The sequence below is a fragment of the Myxocyprinus asiaticus genome, chromosome 15 (assembly GCF_019703515.2).
Source record: "Myxocyprinus asiaticus isolate MX2 ecotype Aquarium Trade chromosome 15, UBuf_Myxa_2, whole genome shotgun sequence".
Classification (NCBI taxonomy): Eukaryota; Metazoa; Chordata; class Actinopteri; order Cypriniformes; family Catostomidae; genus Myxocyprinus; species Myxocyprinus asiaticus.
The window spans coordinates 50,352,752-50,370,856 of NC_059358.1; the positions used below are offsets into that span (position 1 = coordinate 50,352,752).

At 39.1% G+C, this 18,105-nt stretch overlaps 1 protein-coding gene across 2 annotated transcripts in view; it reads left to right on the forward strand.

Moving 5' to 3' along the window:
• LOC127452525 (nuclear factor of activated T-cells, cytoplasmic 1-like) overlaps nucleotides 1-18,105 on the forward strand; it is a 126,635-nt gene that overhangs the window by 27,976 nt on the left and 80,554 nt on the right. For both annotated transcript variants that reach the window (XM_051718031.1, XM_051718033.1), the window contains exons 4-5: nucleotides 5,686-5,888; nucleotides 16,320-16,492. In XM_051718031.1, the coding sequence (XP_051573991.1) occupies nucleotides 5,686-5,888; nucleotides 16,320-16,492 (376 nt within the window). The remainder of the gene's footprint in view (nucleotides 1-5,685; nucleotides 5,889-16,319; nucleotides 16,493-18,105) is intronic.

The window sequence follows — 18,105 nt, forward strand, 5'->3', positions numbered from 1 at the left end:
GAACGTAACTGCACTAGCCACTACTCGGATCAATTATCAGCCAGCTCAATGAACAGAGCAGTGCGAGCATAGAGGAGTTTCACCCACACAGCGAAAATCATTATAAACAGCGCAGCGAGAAGCGTGGCGCAAAACTTATTTGAATTTGGCTGTAGAAAAACCCTATGAAAACCCTTAGTTTCTCTTGCCTTGGTGATTTAATGAGTTTAAACCATGTTATCGGCACACCATTATAAACAACACTGACCAGAACATAAATTATAAGGCTGTACAAACCACACATCACCACCCTGACAAAATGCCATTGTTTGTTTTGTTGAAGTTACTTACTATCGTAGTGAGGAGCCATGCTTGGTTTTACCAGTGACTACCTGTGATCTAGTTACAAATACCACTTAAATCTATGGACACTAATGGAGGACCTATGGCAACTTTTCATAATTATTATGGACCAAGCACTCAGTTTTTCTTCTGTGTAAAATCTGTTCTAGAATCTGTTCTTTGATTGTAGGAAAAAGTAACTGGCTTTGTTTACCCTCAGAAATTCAAAGAGATGATTGTACTTAATCAGTAGGTTCACACCCAGAATATTTCAATTTAGCCCAATATAAATTAGGTAGGCCTATATATAAATAAACTTTTTACAGATGTTACTGTTGCTTCAAGTCAAAATCAATGCTATACTGTCTTATATGCATTTCAGCAACAAAATAATATAAAATATATAATAATGTCAAATTTGTATTAGTTTAGATCATTAATTATTATTTAATTTTTTTAAATTAAGGACAAAAAATATTTATTTTTCCACTGTTGCTACCAAATCAGGTGCTGGTGCCACCATATGTCAAACTTGCCACCGCTCTCAAATGTTAGTCTGGAGCCCTGTTGTGACATGTATGTTCTGTTAGATAGGTTTATATTTTCTATTGGTGTTTATGTGTAATAAAAATAGTGAAAATGGTTTTCTGAGCACTTCAAGTTTCAAAAGCTCCCAGTAAATATGAAACACACACATGGCAAGGCGAACATGAATAACCCATCTATAATGATTCTAAGGTCATTTTAAGCTATTACTCTACAGATGTGCATAAATATGGGTCCAGCCTTGCAGGCTCGTGAACGTGCGCACAACAGCGCCGCTGATGAAAAAAATCCTAGGGGAAACAGTGAATTGTGATACATTTATACAAAAGGGAACATTTGTGTTCACAAATATGTCTCTATTTGTACAAATTCCAGCACATATATTTAATTTGGAATTTCACAGACACAAGTTGAAAGGCATTTGTCTGTGGATTGTAAGACACATTTGCAACATTTATCAAATTGATGGATAATTATGCATGCATTTGTTAATCATTTTGAGACTAATTTCATCCCATAGGCCTTGCTTAGACAGCGTTCTGTCCACCACCATGACCATGATTTTATGCTCACAGTTACATTGTCTCTTACATGACACAGAAAGTACCAGCATGCGAGGCACAGGCAGGCTTCTACAGCCATTATTTTCTGGTCACCAAAAAGGATGGTGGGGTGCGGCCTATAGAATGCAGCCTCCCAGAATGCACTACATTTCTCGTGTGCCCACTTCACGAAGTGCATTATCAGAGATGAGGCAGTGGTATAACTCAGAGGTTCACAAGCTGCTGGTGACAGAGGCCGAATCCAACAACAGACCACGTTGAGGTGAGAGTGCAGAGGCAGTTCAAAACACAGATCTGTTTCCCGGACATACGTCTGTAAAGTTTTTATTACTGCGGACATCTGTAATGTTTACCATTGATTCGCATGGGATAACCGATGTCTGTATAAATCGCAGAGGTGGGAGTGTCGACTGCATTTACATACTGTACTTCTGTCAAGCATAACTGACCCATCAGAAAATGTATTTAATTGTTCTGATTAATTATGGAGTGAATAATAAACATGTGCATTTACTGTCTCTGTGCTATAGATTATAAGAAGAAATTGAATGGAATATCTGGAAAAATACAAAACAGAACTGGTGACATTAGCGAGCCAGCAATCCTATATTACACTCTTGAATTAAAAATATATACAATCCATTCACATAATGTAATTTAATTTGTCCCTCTGTAAAGTAAGTTGTAAATAGCCGTTCAACACAAGTCCCCCCCATTCAGTCTGTTCAAATCACAATATTACGTGCTTATGTACCTTTTAAATTTTCCTAATGAACACAAATCATTCCTGTTTCTTTCTCTAAAAAAAAAAAATGCATCAGTCCAAACTCAACAGCCAGCGCTGACTGAAGTTGTGAAATGCATCTTAAATTTTCTGGTGCCTTATCATTGACCAGCATCCACTTCAGACACTTGGAGAACTTGAAAAACAACGATAGTAAAGGGCTCACTGGCTGGACAGAGCAGATTTACTGGCTCTTTGCCAACTGGCTCGTTATGTCAATTTGCACAGGATTAGTATAACCATGGGTTCTTTTCACCTGGTGTTTAATTGGTAAAAGATGCTATTATCTTTACTGGTGTGGGAATCCGTAGCCCGTAAAAAATCCGGAAAATTACTGACATAACCGACTTACACAGGATTAAAATCACAGAGAAGCTCTGGCAATTAGGCTATTACATTACTCCATGTCACCATATAAAATAATCTGGTCTGAATAGGGCAGTGAAAACAAGGCAATTTTTTTTAAAGTAGCCTCCATGAAGGCATTTTTCTGCTTAGCGGTGTATCGACACAATTAGTAAATGTACATGGAGCAGAGCATGTGAGCGGTGTGGAAAGAGTTGTTCAAAAGTTCGGTGTCTTTTTTAACTACTCTACTGGCTTTTAGGCATTGCCTCGTGCTTGTGAATTAGTAACATGGCGTAATGGTATACATTTCCAATAGCGTCAGCTACTGATGCAATGTCAAAGTAACTGACGTGGAATGTTCTTGTTACATCCTTGGCACCCTGAAAGGAGGGAATGAAACGCTGTGCAAGCTTGTTGCACTACTGATTTTTCACTGTTAAGGGACAGAGCACTCTCTTCCCTTCATTCCAAAAATCATGATGAAATGGAGCTGTGCTCCGGTTTAAATGCCTACGATGATGCATGCATCAGGGGTGGGGTGTCAAGCCCCATCTGCCAATTGATTGCCGTGAATTTAAAGGGGTTCAGAGATTGTCACTCCTGAGAGGAGTTTCCCATAGCGTCAGCTACTGACGGTAGCGTCTCTTTATCTCCTTTCAGGGAACCAAGATTACAGAAACAACCAGAACGTAAAAAAAAATCTATAATGTTTTCTGAATTTTGGATTCACACATTAAGTAATCACTTGTTTGAATATACCATTCAATTACTCTCTGGAGATAGGTCAGCTTTGGTAATGTTAATCTAGCACATGTTTGGAATTTGCATGTTGGCTGTGACGTGGCATGGAGCAGGCTCAGGCTTGGCTGTGCCATGACGTGAAACTCTGGCTCGGCGGCCATGACGTGAAACTCTGGCTCGGTGGCCAATTCGTGGACCTCTGGCTCGGCGGCCAAGTCGACCAATAATCTGCAGGGCAAGGTCGATATACTAAACCAGCTTGAGGGAACTGCGACTGCCATCAACAAGGAGATTGGCTCACTCAATCCAAAACGGAAACAGTCTTTGTGGGCGATCTCACTAAAGTCCACCCAGCAGGCCAGATCGCAGAAGTCCTCCACATAATGCTCCAGGGGACGATTCCCCTGACGTAGGCGGAGGAGCTGGATTGCTGGGTTCATATTGCGGTCAGGTATTTCTGTAACGAGTGGCTGCTGGCAATGACGAAGACGATGGAGTGAAGAACCCAAGTGCAATTTTATTTACAAAAGTGAAATCCAAAAAACCCTAACTATAAACGTGAAACATAAACATGAACATGAACTTGAATAGACTTGACTAAAACTTGACTTGACATAAACCTGACTTGACATGGAACCAACATTACCAAACATATAATACCTAACAAAAGACAATGGAAAACATGAGGGCTTAAATACTTGGACATGGGGGAACACATGACAAAGATAAAAAATAAACACTAAGAACTCTAAACAAGATAATCAAACAATGAACCAATGAAAACAAGACACATGAACATGGAGGGAAAACAGTACATCACATGACCAGGAACACATGACATGAAACAGGAACTAAACTTTTCAAAATAAAAGACATGAAAAACATGAATCAACAAAATACACATGACAGCGATGCCAAATGTATAACAGTAAACTGTAAATTATTTTATGCATTTCATACAAATGCATTAATTAAATACACTTATTAAGTATTAGTTAATTTACATTCATTATTATTAAAAATATTAATGTGTATTACCAACTATCCTGCTATAGTTTACTACAAATATGCTTTTAACACTTCAAGAACCATCCCCTACTGGTGCTGATCCTGAGCATAATTTAGTATTATGGCTGTTTATTTTAAACTGTAAAACAGTTTAGGTAACATTTTACACCATTGGACCATAAAGATAAGAAAAGTAAAATAAATAATTCAAATATTTCAATGACCCTTTCTTCTTTCTGCTTATTAAGTGTTTTATGCTAACCTTACTAGTATAAAATATTCTGGTTCAAAATTAAAGGCAGTTTTTACACAGTGAAAAGTGTGCAACCGGTAAGACAAAGCCTAACACAAGTCAAACACAATACAAGAACAGAGTGTAGAAATTAGTTAAAAGTTGGTGTAAAGACTTCACAGCAAGAGGGAAGGAGGACACAGGGAACCGGATTTCTCCAGTCACAGGTAAGGCTCTTTTAATTGGCAACTTTTCAGGTTTACAGCTTCACAATAACTCATCAGCTTCACAACCACTAATTAGCTTCACAAACAGACTTCTGGACCCAGACTCTCTCTCTCTACTGGTGGCGTGGCCGCTTATATGGTGCTCTCCCCATGCTCACTGGAAATAGAGACAGGTGTTAGACATAATCTAGCTCAGGTGTAAGTGCCCTTATTGCTTTCCCTCTCTCTGGACGGACGCTCGACCACGCCCCCACAGTTGGATAATAATCTTAACATGAAACTGTAATTAGTAAATTCAGTAGAACTCATATAGCCCATATTTTAGACCACATTCATTGCTTATGAGCGGCAGAGCACCACTGAACATCTCAGCAAATAGCAAATCAGACACGTGCACCAGCAGCTTTTCTTTTTTTTTTCTTTAAAATATAATCATATGGACATTCTTGTGCACGTCTCTGTGTCTAAGCAACAGCATCTCTTGTCGATACACATGGTATTGACACACATGGTATAGATATATTGAACACAGCCTTAGCTAACATTGTAGGTTAAATGAAGTCCAAGTGGAACCTGCAGGCCTATTACTGTAGGTCAAAAACATGCATAATATGAAATGCCATTCTTTTTATATTTGAACTTGTGTTTTTATGCAATAATAATAATATTATTTTAAAAAATCTAACAAATCAGATGAACTATTCTCAGGCTCTGTAAACAAAAAATCTCAAAAGGTTTTGTTTTTTATGGGTATGCCAGCTGAAAAGGTTGCCAGACACATGAGCTACTGTAGGATAATGAAGCATCAGTACATATTAGTAGGTGTGACTTGAATCACTTGAATTCTGTCCAAATGATATTTATTGTGAGAAGTGATTGTAACGTGAAGGGACTGGTCTTTTTGTCGTTGTGCAGCTTTATGGCTACATGGAGACGGAGCCTCTCACCTTGCAGCTGTTCATCGGGACCGCAGACGACCGACTGCTGCGACCCCACGCCTTCTACCAGGTCCACCGTATCACCGGCAAAACCGTCTCCACTGCCAGTCACGAGGTCCTGCAGTCGAACACCAAAGTACTGGAGATCCCTTTACTGCCTGAGAACAACATGAGAGCCATGTGAGTGCAGTGAGTCTTCCTGTGAAATATTGAACTAAAGTTAACCTCCTTACCACTACATTTTTACAAAGTTATTTCCTCTGTTCCTTCCATTCATGTTATGAATTTTTGGCAAGTAGGATTATGCCTAAAATTATGTTCTGGATTTTTCCTCAATTTGAGCTGTTGGACTGGGAGAGTGCCTGAGATGGGTTTGCTGATGAATGAAAAGTTCATTATAAACCATAAAGCTCATTAATGATAGAGGACATTTTGTAAATCTAAAATAATACAGAGGTATTTATAGATTCAGGTTTGATCAGGAACATGTAGGCTGAGAGGTTTGCTAGGCCTTTGTAGGGTCATGATAGGCTCTTTTCTGCTGTGATGGACCAATGCTGAGTCTGTGGCCCCCTTGACACTTGGCATTAACATGCATTTCATATCTGGATATTATTTGGATATTCTTTAGCATTGCAGTCCAGTGTGTCTCCACTGTGAATGTAGAGATTGGATTTAAAGGACTGATCGGATAGATTTATGAGTGACCAAACAATCACAGAGCTGCAGAAACCCTGTCCAGACATCCAGACAACTCCTTAATACTTCTTTGGGGAGTATACTCATAGAAAGACAAGTTTGAGAAAGGACGAAATCAAAGTTAAAAACATTAATAGATAGTTCAAATGCTTTCCATCACATTGACAGTTTAAAGTACTTTTGAAACATTTCCACAGTAAAGGATGCTAAGAATAAGCAGACCAGGGGCCCATTCTTTGTTCATTGATTAGGGAGTTATCTGGATTTCATTGTTGACGATTTGACCCGATCATGGATTGTTATGTTCTTCGAAGAAAATCTCAGAGTTGCTGTCATGGCAACAGGTCTGTAATCTCAAGCTTATTTAATGTAAACAGGATTAGATCGCACCTTTATAAGCAGACACGATACTGGAAGTCTGTATCAACCGCTACATTATTCTTATGAGAGCAGACTTTTGAAGCAGAGTTGATAATAAATTTAGTATAATTATAATTTATGAATAATTTCAAATAAAATAAAATAATAATATTATAGATAATAATAAGTACAGCCCATTTTGCTCATTTAGAGGTACCACTTTATTCATGAGGGAGTAATCTACTTCATATTTTTCCCATAAAGTCTTTCACAATTTTTTTTGTGCATAAACTTTAAGGTTGTCTGTCTGCATTGACCATTGTCCTTAGGCCATCTACAGCTCCATAGATGCAGAAAACTTGATGAAAGAGCGATTTGTGCCATTAGAAATGTGTACACAATAGCCCTCTTACATAATAAAAAATCTTTCATGATTTTCGTTGTTTTCCGGCCATGTAAGAAAGCAAGCTTTTAAATAGAGCTTTTATGCCCTCTCGCATTTGTAAAAATCATGTAGGTAAGTACATTGAAATAATAATAAAAAAAAGTTTCACATATAATTTATTCACAACTCTTCAGCCTTTTCTCTTTTTATTTTTGCCGCTTTGGCCGTGTTTACTTTTTCAGATTACTTTCTGTTTGGCCAGTGTTAACATTAATGTTACGGCTCTCTATAAATGAATTAATACAGAATAATCTTGTCGGATAAATCTAACTACGTTATAGGCCTACATATTTGTATGTGTACAGTATATTTACAATGTTATAATACAATGTTATACAAATAACAAATCAATTTATATCATATTCATATTTTTACTAAAGTTTTTGACGTCATTACATTGGTCTGTCGTGTCGCAAACCAATCACTGCATTGTTGATCATGGTTTCGAGTATCGATACATGTGCCCTTTTCAGTAAACACAGGAACGTGCAAATCAGTCCCGATATACTAATCAAATCTGCTCATGCGTTTGAAGAACAGGATTAGCTAGAGAGGAATTATCACGATTAGAAGATCTAGAATACGCCATATCATCTCAGATGTATTAAGTGGCGTATGAAGAACGGGCCCCATGAGAGAGAGTGGGGATCTGAGGAGAGAGCTGAGAGATCATTAAATCGGGTGTCAAGATCGCAAGACGGCAGTGTCTGTTGTGTTCTTCACTGTGTTACAGTGGCAGAATAAACAGCAAAAGAACCTGCAACACAGCACTTTAACAACAGATGAATGCAGCGAATACTCATTACATAATGAATTACTTACGTAGTTGTATCTGGATAACAAAACGCATTCACATTTACACCTTCTTTGAATGTGGTCAGAATCAATCCCTGACCACCTCCGAATGTGGTTTCAGTGATCAATGACAATCCGATCACAATGCGTCTCCAGTTCTGTAACAAGGTTAAGGTTGGGAAAGGAGAAGGCGGGAACCGGCTGAAATGTCAAAATAATGATTTAATGAAAATTTAAACAAAAAGACACAGAACACAAATGCACACAATGCAGCTGCGTGTGGCTCTCTCTCTCTCCCGAACTGCCACATTCCACTGCACTTATCCCTCTCTTTGGTTGATTAGCCCGATTGGCCCTCCTCCTCGTCACAAGTTCGTTTAAACCTGGCATTGAATGTGATCAAGTGCTTTCCGATTGCAGTTCAATCACTGAAAACACATGTTAATGCCAGGTGTAAAGGGAAGAGTGAAGAAGTTGTGAAGAGTGTTTAATTTGCTGGCCAAAGTCTTTGGCCATTCTATTCTTCTTCACACTGTATTTTATTAGTCTTCACACTGTTACAGCATTGAGTGGCCATGGATGTCCCTTTCCACCAGTCTTTCCATATAGTTCCACTATAAACCTTTGATACAGTATACTGTATTGTATAATATACTTTCCAAAAGACACACACACACAGGTGTCGGAGAGCTGCCCGTAACTCTCTCTCTGTGTTGCACTGCCGTCTCCGGTCGCCTTTATCCCTCTAGGGCTTCATCAGCCTAATTAGGGGCCGGGTGTGCAGAATCACAACCTGGTCCCACCCTCCGCCCTGCCACATGTATGTATTGACCTGTTTCATGTGACGTCATTGTATTGACCAATATTCCATATACCTTCATTGTGCTGCGCTGTGACAAAACCTTCAGGAGTTAAAAGAAGCTCTTATATTCATACAGACGGGCTCATCACAGACGTTTTTTTAAAACTGTGACTAAATCAGACCAGAAAACAACACAAAACATTTGTAAATTCTGAATGAGAGATGTTTATGGTGATGCACAGGTGGGCATGTGTACACATCAGACTTGCCGGCGTATGGAGATGAATCGTGGATAAAATATCTTTAAATGTCAGTGAAAGCTCAATTTGGCAGTATTTGTGCTGTTATCAGACCTGTATGAACTTTTCCTGGGACTTGGCATGGATCAAAAGCTATTTTTGATGTTTTTCTTGATATCGTTTTTCGGGTGTTTTTCCATTCACCGCAATTGTTTCTTCCCGCTGATGGTCACAAATGTGTCTGCGGGGGAAAATTACGTCACTGAAATAAGTCAATACATGCCATAAAATCAGTGGACATGTTGTTATTACAATTTAGGCTTAATCTTCTGGCATTTTCCAGTGGACATTTTTTAATAAGAGAAACTTAAGTTTACATTGTCATTGCATTAATAGGCAGATGAATACACAGATTTCTGACTGAAATGGCTCTCTATATCTTGGCATTTGGGCTGGTGTTACCTGGATGTTTGGCAGTATTTGATTTGCACCAAACATGGCGCTTTGCTTTCAGGCCAAGACTTTCATCAAATCATTACCACAAAATAACCACAAGTGGACATATTGCTTCTTGCAAACTACAAACTTAATTTTGTCATTTCTGAGAAGTGTCTTTCTATTAGCCAACTCCCCAAAGAAATGCTAAGGAAAATATTGCTGTCTGGACAGATTCTCTGCAGCTCTACGAGTGCTTGTTCACTTCTGCCAGCCCTTCTTGGCCAGTTATTCAGTTTGATTGAATGTCCACAAAACTCTGTAGTATCTGTTCAGCCATGTCTTTCACTGTGTTGCAGGGTGTTGAAATCATTGCCAGTATTTTTTTAATAGAATAGAATAGAATCTGTATTAATTTCCACATGGTTGGAGCTAGTGGAATTTGTTTTCACAACTGTTATATGCATAGTGTCTTCCTCTTCAGTTAAAGGGACAGTCTGGCAGTGCCTCTGAACAAATCATACAGGTAATGCAGAAACTGCAATCACTGTGTCCTGGGGCTCCTATTTTAATCTAGAGAGATTTCAATCAAGTAATTTTTACTGGAATGTGTCTTGCCCCACCAGACCCAATAAAATTCTTTACCAGTGCCTTGGCTCTATTAAAGGGGCATATAAATCTATTCCACTTTATCCAACTAGGCACTTCAGACCACAGTTGTGTGCATCTTATTCCAACGTACAATACACTATTGCATAGGAGTAAAGTGCTTACCAGATCTGTGAAACTTTCGACAGAAGAGTCTGTTTTGTTACTGAAAGGTTGTCTGGACTTTACAGCATGGGAAGAGTACATTGATTCATCTGAGGACATAGATCAACTTACTGACGTGGTCAGTTCATGGGTGGACACTGTGATTACAAACAGGGAGATTAAGATCAACCTGATCAGTGAGCCATGGGTGAGCAAACATCTCAAAGTGCTGTAATATAAAAAAGATGTGCTTTTAAGCAGGGGAATCTATCTGAACTGCACAATTTACAAAAACAGATTAAACGTGAAGCTGGAGGGGCTAGATTGTGTTATAAGGAGTTTGAAAACGAACTGATTAGCAACAGTTTAGGCTCTGCATGGGACAGTTTAAGAATTATGGTCGAAATAAATCATGAAGTTAAGAAGAAGGTGGCTCTAGGAGGTTTTAATTCAGATGCAGCACTTTTTGATGAGTGAGATTTGATGTCCATGATTTTAGTAGGCAAGCTGCTTTTTTACAATGTAGTCTCCAGAACAATAGTCAGGTTATTCATTTAAATGTTCACAGGGTTGTTAACACTTTTAGGTTTTGTAAAGTTAGAAAAAGTCTTGGTCCTTATCATATCGGAAGCTGTGTGCTCATTCACTGTGCAGAGCAATTATGCACTATTTTTTACTTATATTTCTAACAGGTCAGTTTGTCAGCAGCGGGTCCTCAAATTGTGGAAACAGTCGATTGTAATCCCTGTTACTAAAAATGGGCAACCTAAATGTATGAATGACTATCGGCCTGTGCTTTGACATCTCTAGTTATAAAATCATTTGAGAGATTGATAACACAAAAACTACAGGTTAAAACTCAAAATTTCCTTGACCCGTTGCAATTTGTGTATAGAACTAGAAGGGGGGTGCAGGATGCAACCTTAACCTTGCTTGATTTTGTATAGAAGCACCTTGAGGTTAGTAGGAATCATGTCCGGCTGATGTTTGTAGACTTCACTTCAGCTTTGAATACCATTTAGCTACACTTGCTAGTTGTGAAGCTCACAGATTGTTTCAGTGTAGACTCCAACATGATCGGTTGGATATTAGACTTTCTCACTAACAGGACTCAAAGAGATACAGTAGAATGAATGACCGCCTGTCTGGTGTGATTACTACATCTACTGGTTCTCCCCAGGGGTGTGTCCTCTCTCCTCTCCTTTACATTCTCTACACTAATGATTGCCACATTAAGTTTTTTTTTTTTCATTTAACATCTTGTATTGATTCATAGACAAATAACAAAGAAAAAACACAACATACACTGAATCAACATTTAACCCCCACTATTACCCCTCCCCCTCCCCAATCACCAACCCCACCCTGACCCCCAATGAACACCCCTGCGGTCACAAATAAGAATAGACACACATAAAAAAAAAAAAAGAAAAGAAAATAGAATAATCTTATATAATTAAAACTAAACTTCTCTCTCCACAGCCCCTCCCTGAGAGTCCCCCAAAAACACTAAATAATTGCCCCATTTCCTATCAAACAAATCCCAAAACCCCAGCCATCTGCATGAAAACTCCTAGAAAGCTGCCACCCTCCCCATCTCCGCACACCACTCCGGAAATGAGAACGCTCCATCCGACTTCCATCCCCTTAAAAATAATCTGCCTGCCAATCATAATACTGGTCAGAACCCAATTTTTTATGTGTTTATCCCCCAAATTGATGACCGCTCCATTGCCCAAAATACAGAGTCTGGGGCAAAATGAAATTTGAGTGCCCAAAACGTCATAAATCTCTGAACCTTCAACCAAAATTCTTGGATCTTAACACAACCCCAAAACACATGGGTTGTGTCTCCATCTTCTGATTTGGCATCACCTGAAGGTGGGTGTGTCTTTAAGACCAAGCCTATACAATCTAGAGGGGGTCCAATTGCATAAGGCGCACCCTTGCATCTCTAGATGCAGACTTGATGTTTTTTAGAATCCTAGTCCACACTCCCTCCTTCAATACCAATTTTAAATTTTTCTCCCATAATCTTTTGATAGAAGTTAAAGCTCCAACCACCAGACTCTGAATTAGCAGGGAGTAATACACTGATGCCTCATGACCTTTTCCAAAAGCAGTAATCACCTCTCCCAGAGAATCTGCTTCTTTAGGGGTGTGTGTGCTACTCCCAAAAACAGTACAGAGCAGGTGGCGCAGCTGTAAATACCTATAGAACTGAGATCTGGGAATCCCAAAATGTTGAATCAAATTTTCAAAAGATCTAAATACTCCACTCTCATATAGGTCACTGAGTGTAGTAACCCCCCTCACAATCCACTCTGACCAGCATGCCATAGTAAGTTTGAAATTTGCTGATGACACTGTGTTAGTGAGCCTGTTAAGGGAGGAAACGGCTCATGGTCATGTTGTGGAGTATTTTTTAAAGTGGTATCATGATGCATTTTTAGAGTTGAATGTTTCCAAAACTAAGGATATGTGTATAGATTTTAGGTGGCAACCCCCTCCTCCTGTATATAATCAATGCTGAAGCTGTAGACCTAGTTGACCAGTATACATAAACTCCCTTTTTATATGTCCCTTTTTTAGGACACTGTATTTTAAAGATAATTTTGTAAAAATCCAAACAACTTTACAGATATTTATTGTAAAGGGTTTAAACAATGTTTTCCATGCTTGTTCAATGAACCATAAACAATTAATGAATATGCACCTGTGGAACGGTCGTTAAGACACTAACAGCTTACAGATGTAGGCAATTAAAGTCACAGCTATAAAAACTTAGGACACTAAAGAGACCTTTCTACTGACTCTGAAAAACACCAAAAGAAAGATGCCCAGGGTCCCTGCTCATCTGTGTGAACGTGCCTTAGGCATGCCGCATGGAGGCATGAGGACTGCAGATGTAGCCAGGGCAATAAATTACAATGTCCGTACTGTGAGACTCCTAAGACAGTGCTACAGGGAGACAGAAAGGACAGCTGATCGTCCTCGCAGTGACAGACCACATTTAACGACACCTGCACAGGATCGGTACATCCAAATATCACACCTGTGGGACAGGTACAGTATGGCAACAACAACTGCCCGATTTACACCAGGAATGCACAATCCCTCCATCAGTGCTTCAGAGAGAGGCTGAACTGAGGGCTTGTTGGCAGGTCCTTACCAGACATCACCGGCAACAACGTCACCCATGGGCACAAACCCACCTTCGCTGGACCAAACAGGAATGGCAAAAAGTGCTCTTCACTGACGAGTCGCATTTTTGTCTCACCAGAGGTGATGGTTGGACTTGCATTTAACATCGAAGGAATGAGCGTTACACTGAGGCCTGTACTCTGGAGCGGGATCGATTTGGAGGTGGAGGGTCCGTCATGGTCTGGGGCGGTGTGTCACAGCATCATCGGACTGAGCTTGTTGTCATTGCAGGCAACCTCAATGCTGTGCATTACAGGGAAGACATCCTCCTCCCTGATGTGGTACCCTTCCTGCAGGCTCATCCTGACATGACCCTCCAGCATGACAATGCCACCAGCCATTCTGTGTGTGATTTCCTGCAAGACAGGAATTGTTCTGCCATGGCCAGCGAAGAGCTGGATCTCAATTCCATTGAGCACGTCTGGGACCTGTTGTATTGGAGGGTGAGGGCTAGAGCCATTCCCCCCAGAAATGTCCGGGAACTTGCAAGTGCCTTGGTGGAAGATTGGGGTAACATCTCACAGCAAGAACTGGCAAATCTGGTGCTATCCATGAGGAGGAAATGCACTGTAGTACTTACAGTATACTGACTGTTACTTTTGATTTTGACCCCCCCTTTGTTCAGGGACGCATTATTCTGTGTCACACGTCACATGTCTGTGAAACTTGTTCAGTTTATGTCTTAGTTGTTGAATCTTATTACGTTCATACAAATATGTACACATGTTAAGTTTGCTGAAAATAAAAGCAGTTGAAATTGAGAGGACGTTTCTTTTTTGCTGAGTTTATTTGGGCACTACAATCAACAGTAAGTTGGCCTTTGAAACCTACACAGAGAGGCTGTGTAAAAAAAAAAAGCCATCAACGTCTCTTCTGTTCAGGAAATTGGCAAAGTTTCAAATTGATAAGTCATTGGTGACTCTTTATTGTAGAGGTTTCATTGAGTCTACACTTACATTTTCATTGCTCCATTGGTTTGCCTGTTTAAGTGTAAAACATAATGCACTAACAAGGATTGTCAATACCAGTGGGAAAATCAATAGATTTAAACAGATAAGTCTGCTCGATCTATATTACAAGCAGGTTTTGGGGAAAGTTGATTCCATTCATTGGTGGTGGTTGAGGAGATTCCCCCTATACTATGTAAAGCGCTTTGAGTGCCTAGGAAAGCACTATATAAATGTCAGGAATTATTATTAATTATTATTATTATTATTACTACTCTGTCTGAAAGGGACCATCCTTTCTACCAGATCTGTGAAATTTGAGTTCCACTTCAAATTTGTACACCCTCCCCTCGCTAACTTCCCTCCATTTCATGGACTCGGATGTACATCATTGCTTACGTTGTGCGAATGCCCACTACTGGCAGAACCAGTGCAATGGCTTTAAATGGAATGGCCATGATCACTTGGAGCTCGTTGTCGATCTTTCAATAGGGCTGTCATTTTTTGGCTCGCTCCCTCTGTCAAAATCAAGGGGTTGAAGTTCTGTCAGCAGAAACTTCCCTCGCTCACAGTGACGAGGAGGAGGGTGTGGGCGGGCTGAGAGGATGCACTCCCGGCACTGAGTTGGCCCAATCAGTGGGAGAGAGAGATACGGAGGAGCCAGGGATGCCAGAGAGAGAGAGAGTGTGTGTCTCTGGTGTCCCCGGCTCCTCCTTTATCTCTCTCCCGCTGATTTGGCAACTCAGCACTGGGCGTGCATCCTCTCAGCCCACCCACGCCCTCCTCCTCATCACACTCACTTAAGGAAGTGGAACAGACTTTCAAAATGGCATCAGGGATTTCCCAGAGGGGAAGTGCTTAGGGAATTTGGTACTTTTATTCACCAAAGTGGCATTCAACTGATCACAATGTATAGTCAAGGCATTAATAACATGAAAAATTACTATTACAATTTGAAAAGAAAATTCAGAACTTCTTAAACTACTTCAAAGAGTTCTCATCAAAAAATCATCCATGTGCAGCAATGACAGCTTTGCTGATCCTTGGCATTCTAGCTGTCAGTTTGTCCAGATGCTCAGGTGACATTTTACCCTACGCCAAGGATAAGGTGTTTGAGTGATGGCTGCTGGAAATGGGGCCTGTCTAGATTTTATCAAAAATGACTATTTTTCAAATAGTGATAGATTTAAACAAAACACAGTTTACACATCTTGTTACACGACACAATATACAATATACACCTTATAATATACAATATACAGTATACACAAAATAAGAAGACTGTATGCAATAAAAATACACTGTACCCCCCACCCCACCACCTATTATTATTATTATTGCTTGCTGTTTTGGTCATAAAGATTTATGTATATCAGTAACCATTTTATGCACATTGTATATTTGTTATACAAAGAAAATAGATTTGAACAAAATTCCATTATCTTATGCAAGCTGACTACTTTCAACTTCAACTTTGGACTTAATTTGCCCTGCGGGCAATTAATTGACATAAAACACCCAATAAAATAACATACAATGAATAAAATAAAACACAAATTAAGCAAATCAGTAAATCATAAATAGGACAGAAGTACTACCTCTTCCTTTTTGGAATTGAGCAAGAAGATGGCTGAAGGGACAAATGAAAATTTACACTGGCGGCCAAAAGTTTGGAATAATTATAATTAAATCATTAGAAAGCTGACTTTTTTTGTTAAATGTGTCTCTGGCTCACATCTCAAGGTGACTTAAAATGATAGATCAGGTCACATAGACTGTATTAATATATGAACAGTAAGCATAAGCTAATGTTTTTTTTTCCAGTATTACTACAAAAGTTTGGAGAAATTTCTTCTTCATTTCACGGGAGCCTCCATTTGTCAGTCTATATTCAAATGCCAGATTTGTCTTTTTTTATGTCTGCAACCACAGAATTGACTGCGCAGGCATTTTGAAACTGCGTAACTCAGACATCGAGCTGCGGAAGGGAGAAACAGACATTGGTCGCAAGAACACTTGTGTGAGGATGGTGTTTCGTGTCCACATCAGTCAACCCAACGGGAGCACAGTGTCTCTTCAAACGGCATCCAGCCCCATTGAGTGCTGTGAGTACATTGTGTCCACTTCCTGTCCTGTACTCAACCTAGTGTTGCCCAGTCTTGACCACATTCTAGTTTAATCTGGCTACTTAGAAAGAAAGGCCATATATAATCATCATCAAAGTTTGTAGAAATTAATACATTTGTGTAGACTTTGTGATACCATACATCCAACTGAAATACGTTCTGATTATTTAACATTATGTTAAACACAATGCTGAAAACAAAGCAGTTCTACATTTGGTTTTCTTGCTAAGTGCCTTAAACAAAACTCTGAATACATTTTAAAGATTTGCCAAGAACCTAACAAATTACACCATATCCTGTGGCTAGTTACTTGTGCTTGTACATAAAACCTTGTGTTTCCTGGTGGACTGATGAAGACTTGTGCACCCTGATTTCTGGAAGTTTCATGGCAGCCAACCAGTCAGATTGTATTAGTGCTCTCTGAACAGGTTTCCTGGTGAATTGCATCCTCACAAAAGTGGCATACTGTATACAGTACTACACAAATGTACTTTTTATGCATATACACATTTTTTCTGTTGTGGTATGCATACTGTAGTCTAAGCATTCTCTGCGTAAGTATGTGAATGCTGATTGATGCTTCTAGCTAGGCAAGTTCAGTTTAGTTTGTTGTTGCATTCTAATATGTGTGAGAATTCAATTCATAAAGCAATTGTCAGTTGTATTGTCAGTGATGGTGCGAGGGGTGCTATTGTAAGATTTAATGTAAACTTCAATGTCTTCCTAATGTTCCCTTTGTTAAAGTTTTATAAAGGGGGTTGTTAGTGACTAATAAGTAATTTACAAATGCATTATAATGAATTAATATGCACTTATATGACTTTCATGCAATACTTGCCAAAGAGTGATCATTTCAACTTACACGTTATAAATGCTTGATAAATACGCTTATTCATATGTAAATAAATATGCGTAAAAGGGCATATAATACCCTAATCCATGATTTGTGCCATTTTGCATTTTCATAGGTTACTAATGTCAAATAAGCTAATGGAGCATTAGAACATTTGAGGTCAAATGGCTCACTATTTGGCAAGTATTGCATGAAAGTCACCTTTTTCATGTATGTTGTTATAACCAAATTTAAATGATTTATACTGTATTTGGAAATGAATTATTAGTCATTAATGAACCCCTTTTATAAACCCTTAACAAAGGGAACAATAATATAAAGTGTTACCCTTCTTCTATGGTAAGTTTTCTCCTTCAGTTGAACTATCGTCATATTGCTGAGCAAGTTTGGTAAAGTTTGGTAGACTGTCAGCATGTTTATAGCTAGGCACCTGAATAATAACACATCCGGTTTAATGACACAGACGTTTGAAGAAAGCTTATCGCACCCTTGAGTACTGAGGTTTGTTACTGCCACAGTAATGCAAGAATGCCATTAACAACATTAACAATGCCACAGGGGGTGCTATATTGCGAATAAAGTTTCCACTTAAAACGTTAAAGTCCCCATATAGATAGGTCATGCAAATGAGGTATCGTTTGAAAGCTTAGAATCTGAACTTTTCAGAGAATACCATCACTTTTGCATTTATGTTACACAAAAAAATAAAATAATGGCTGAATACATTTGCATCATAAAT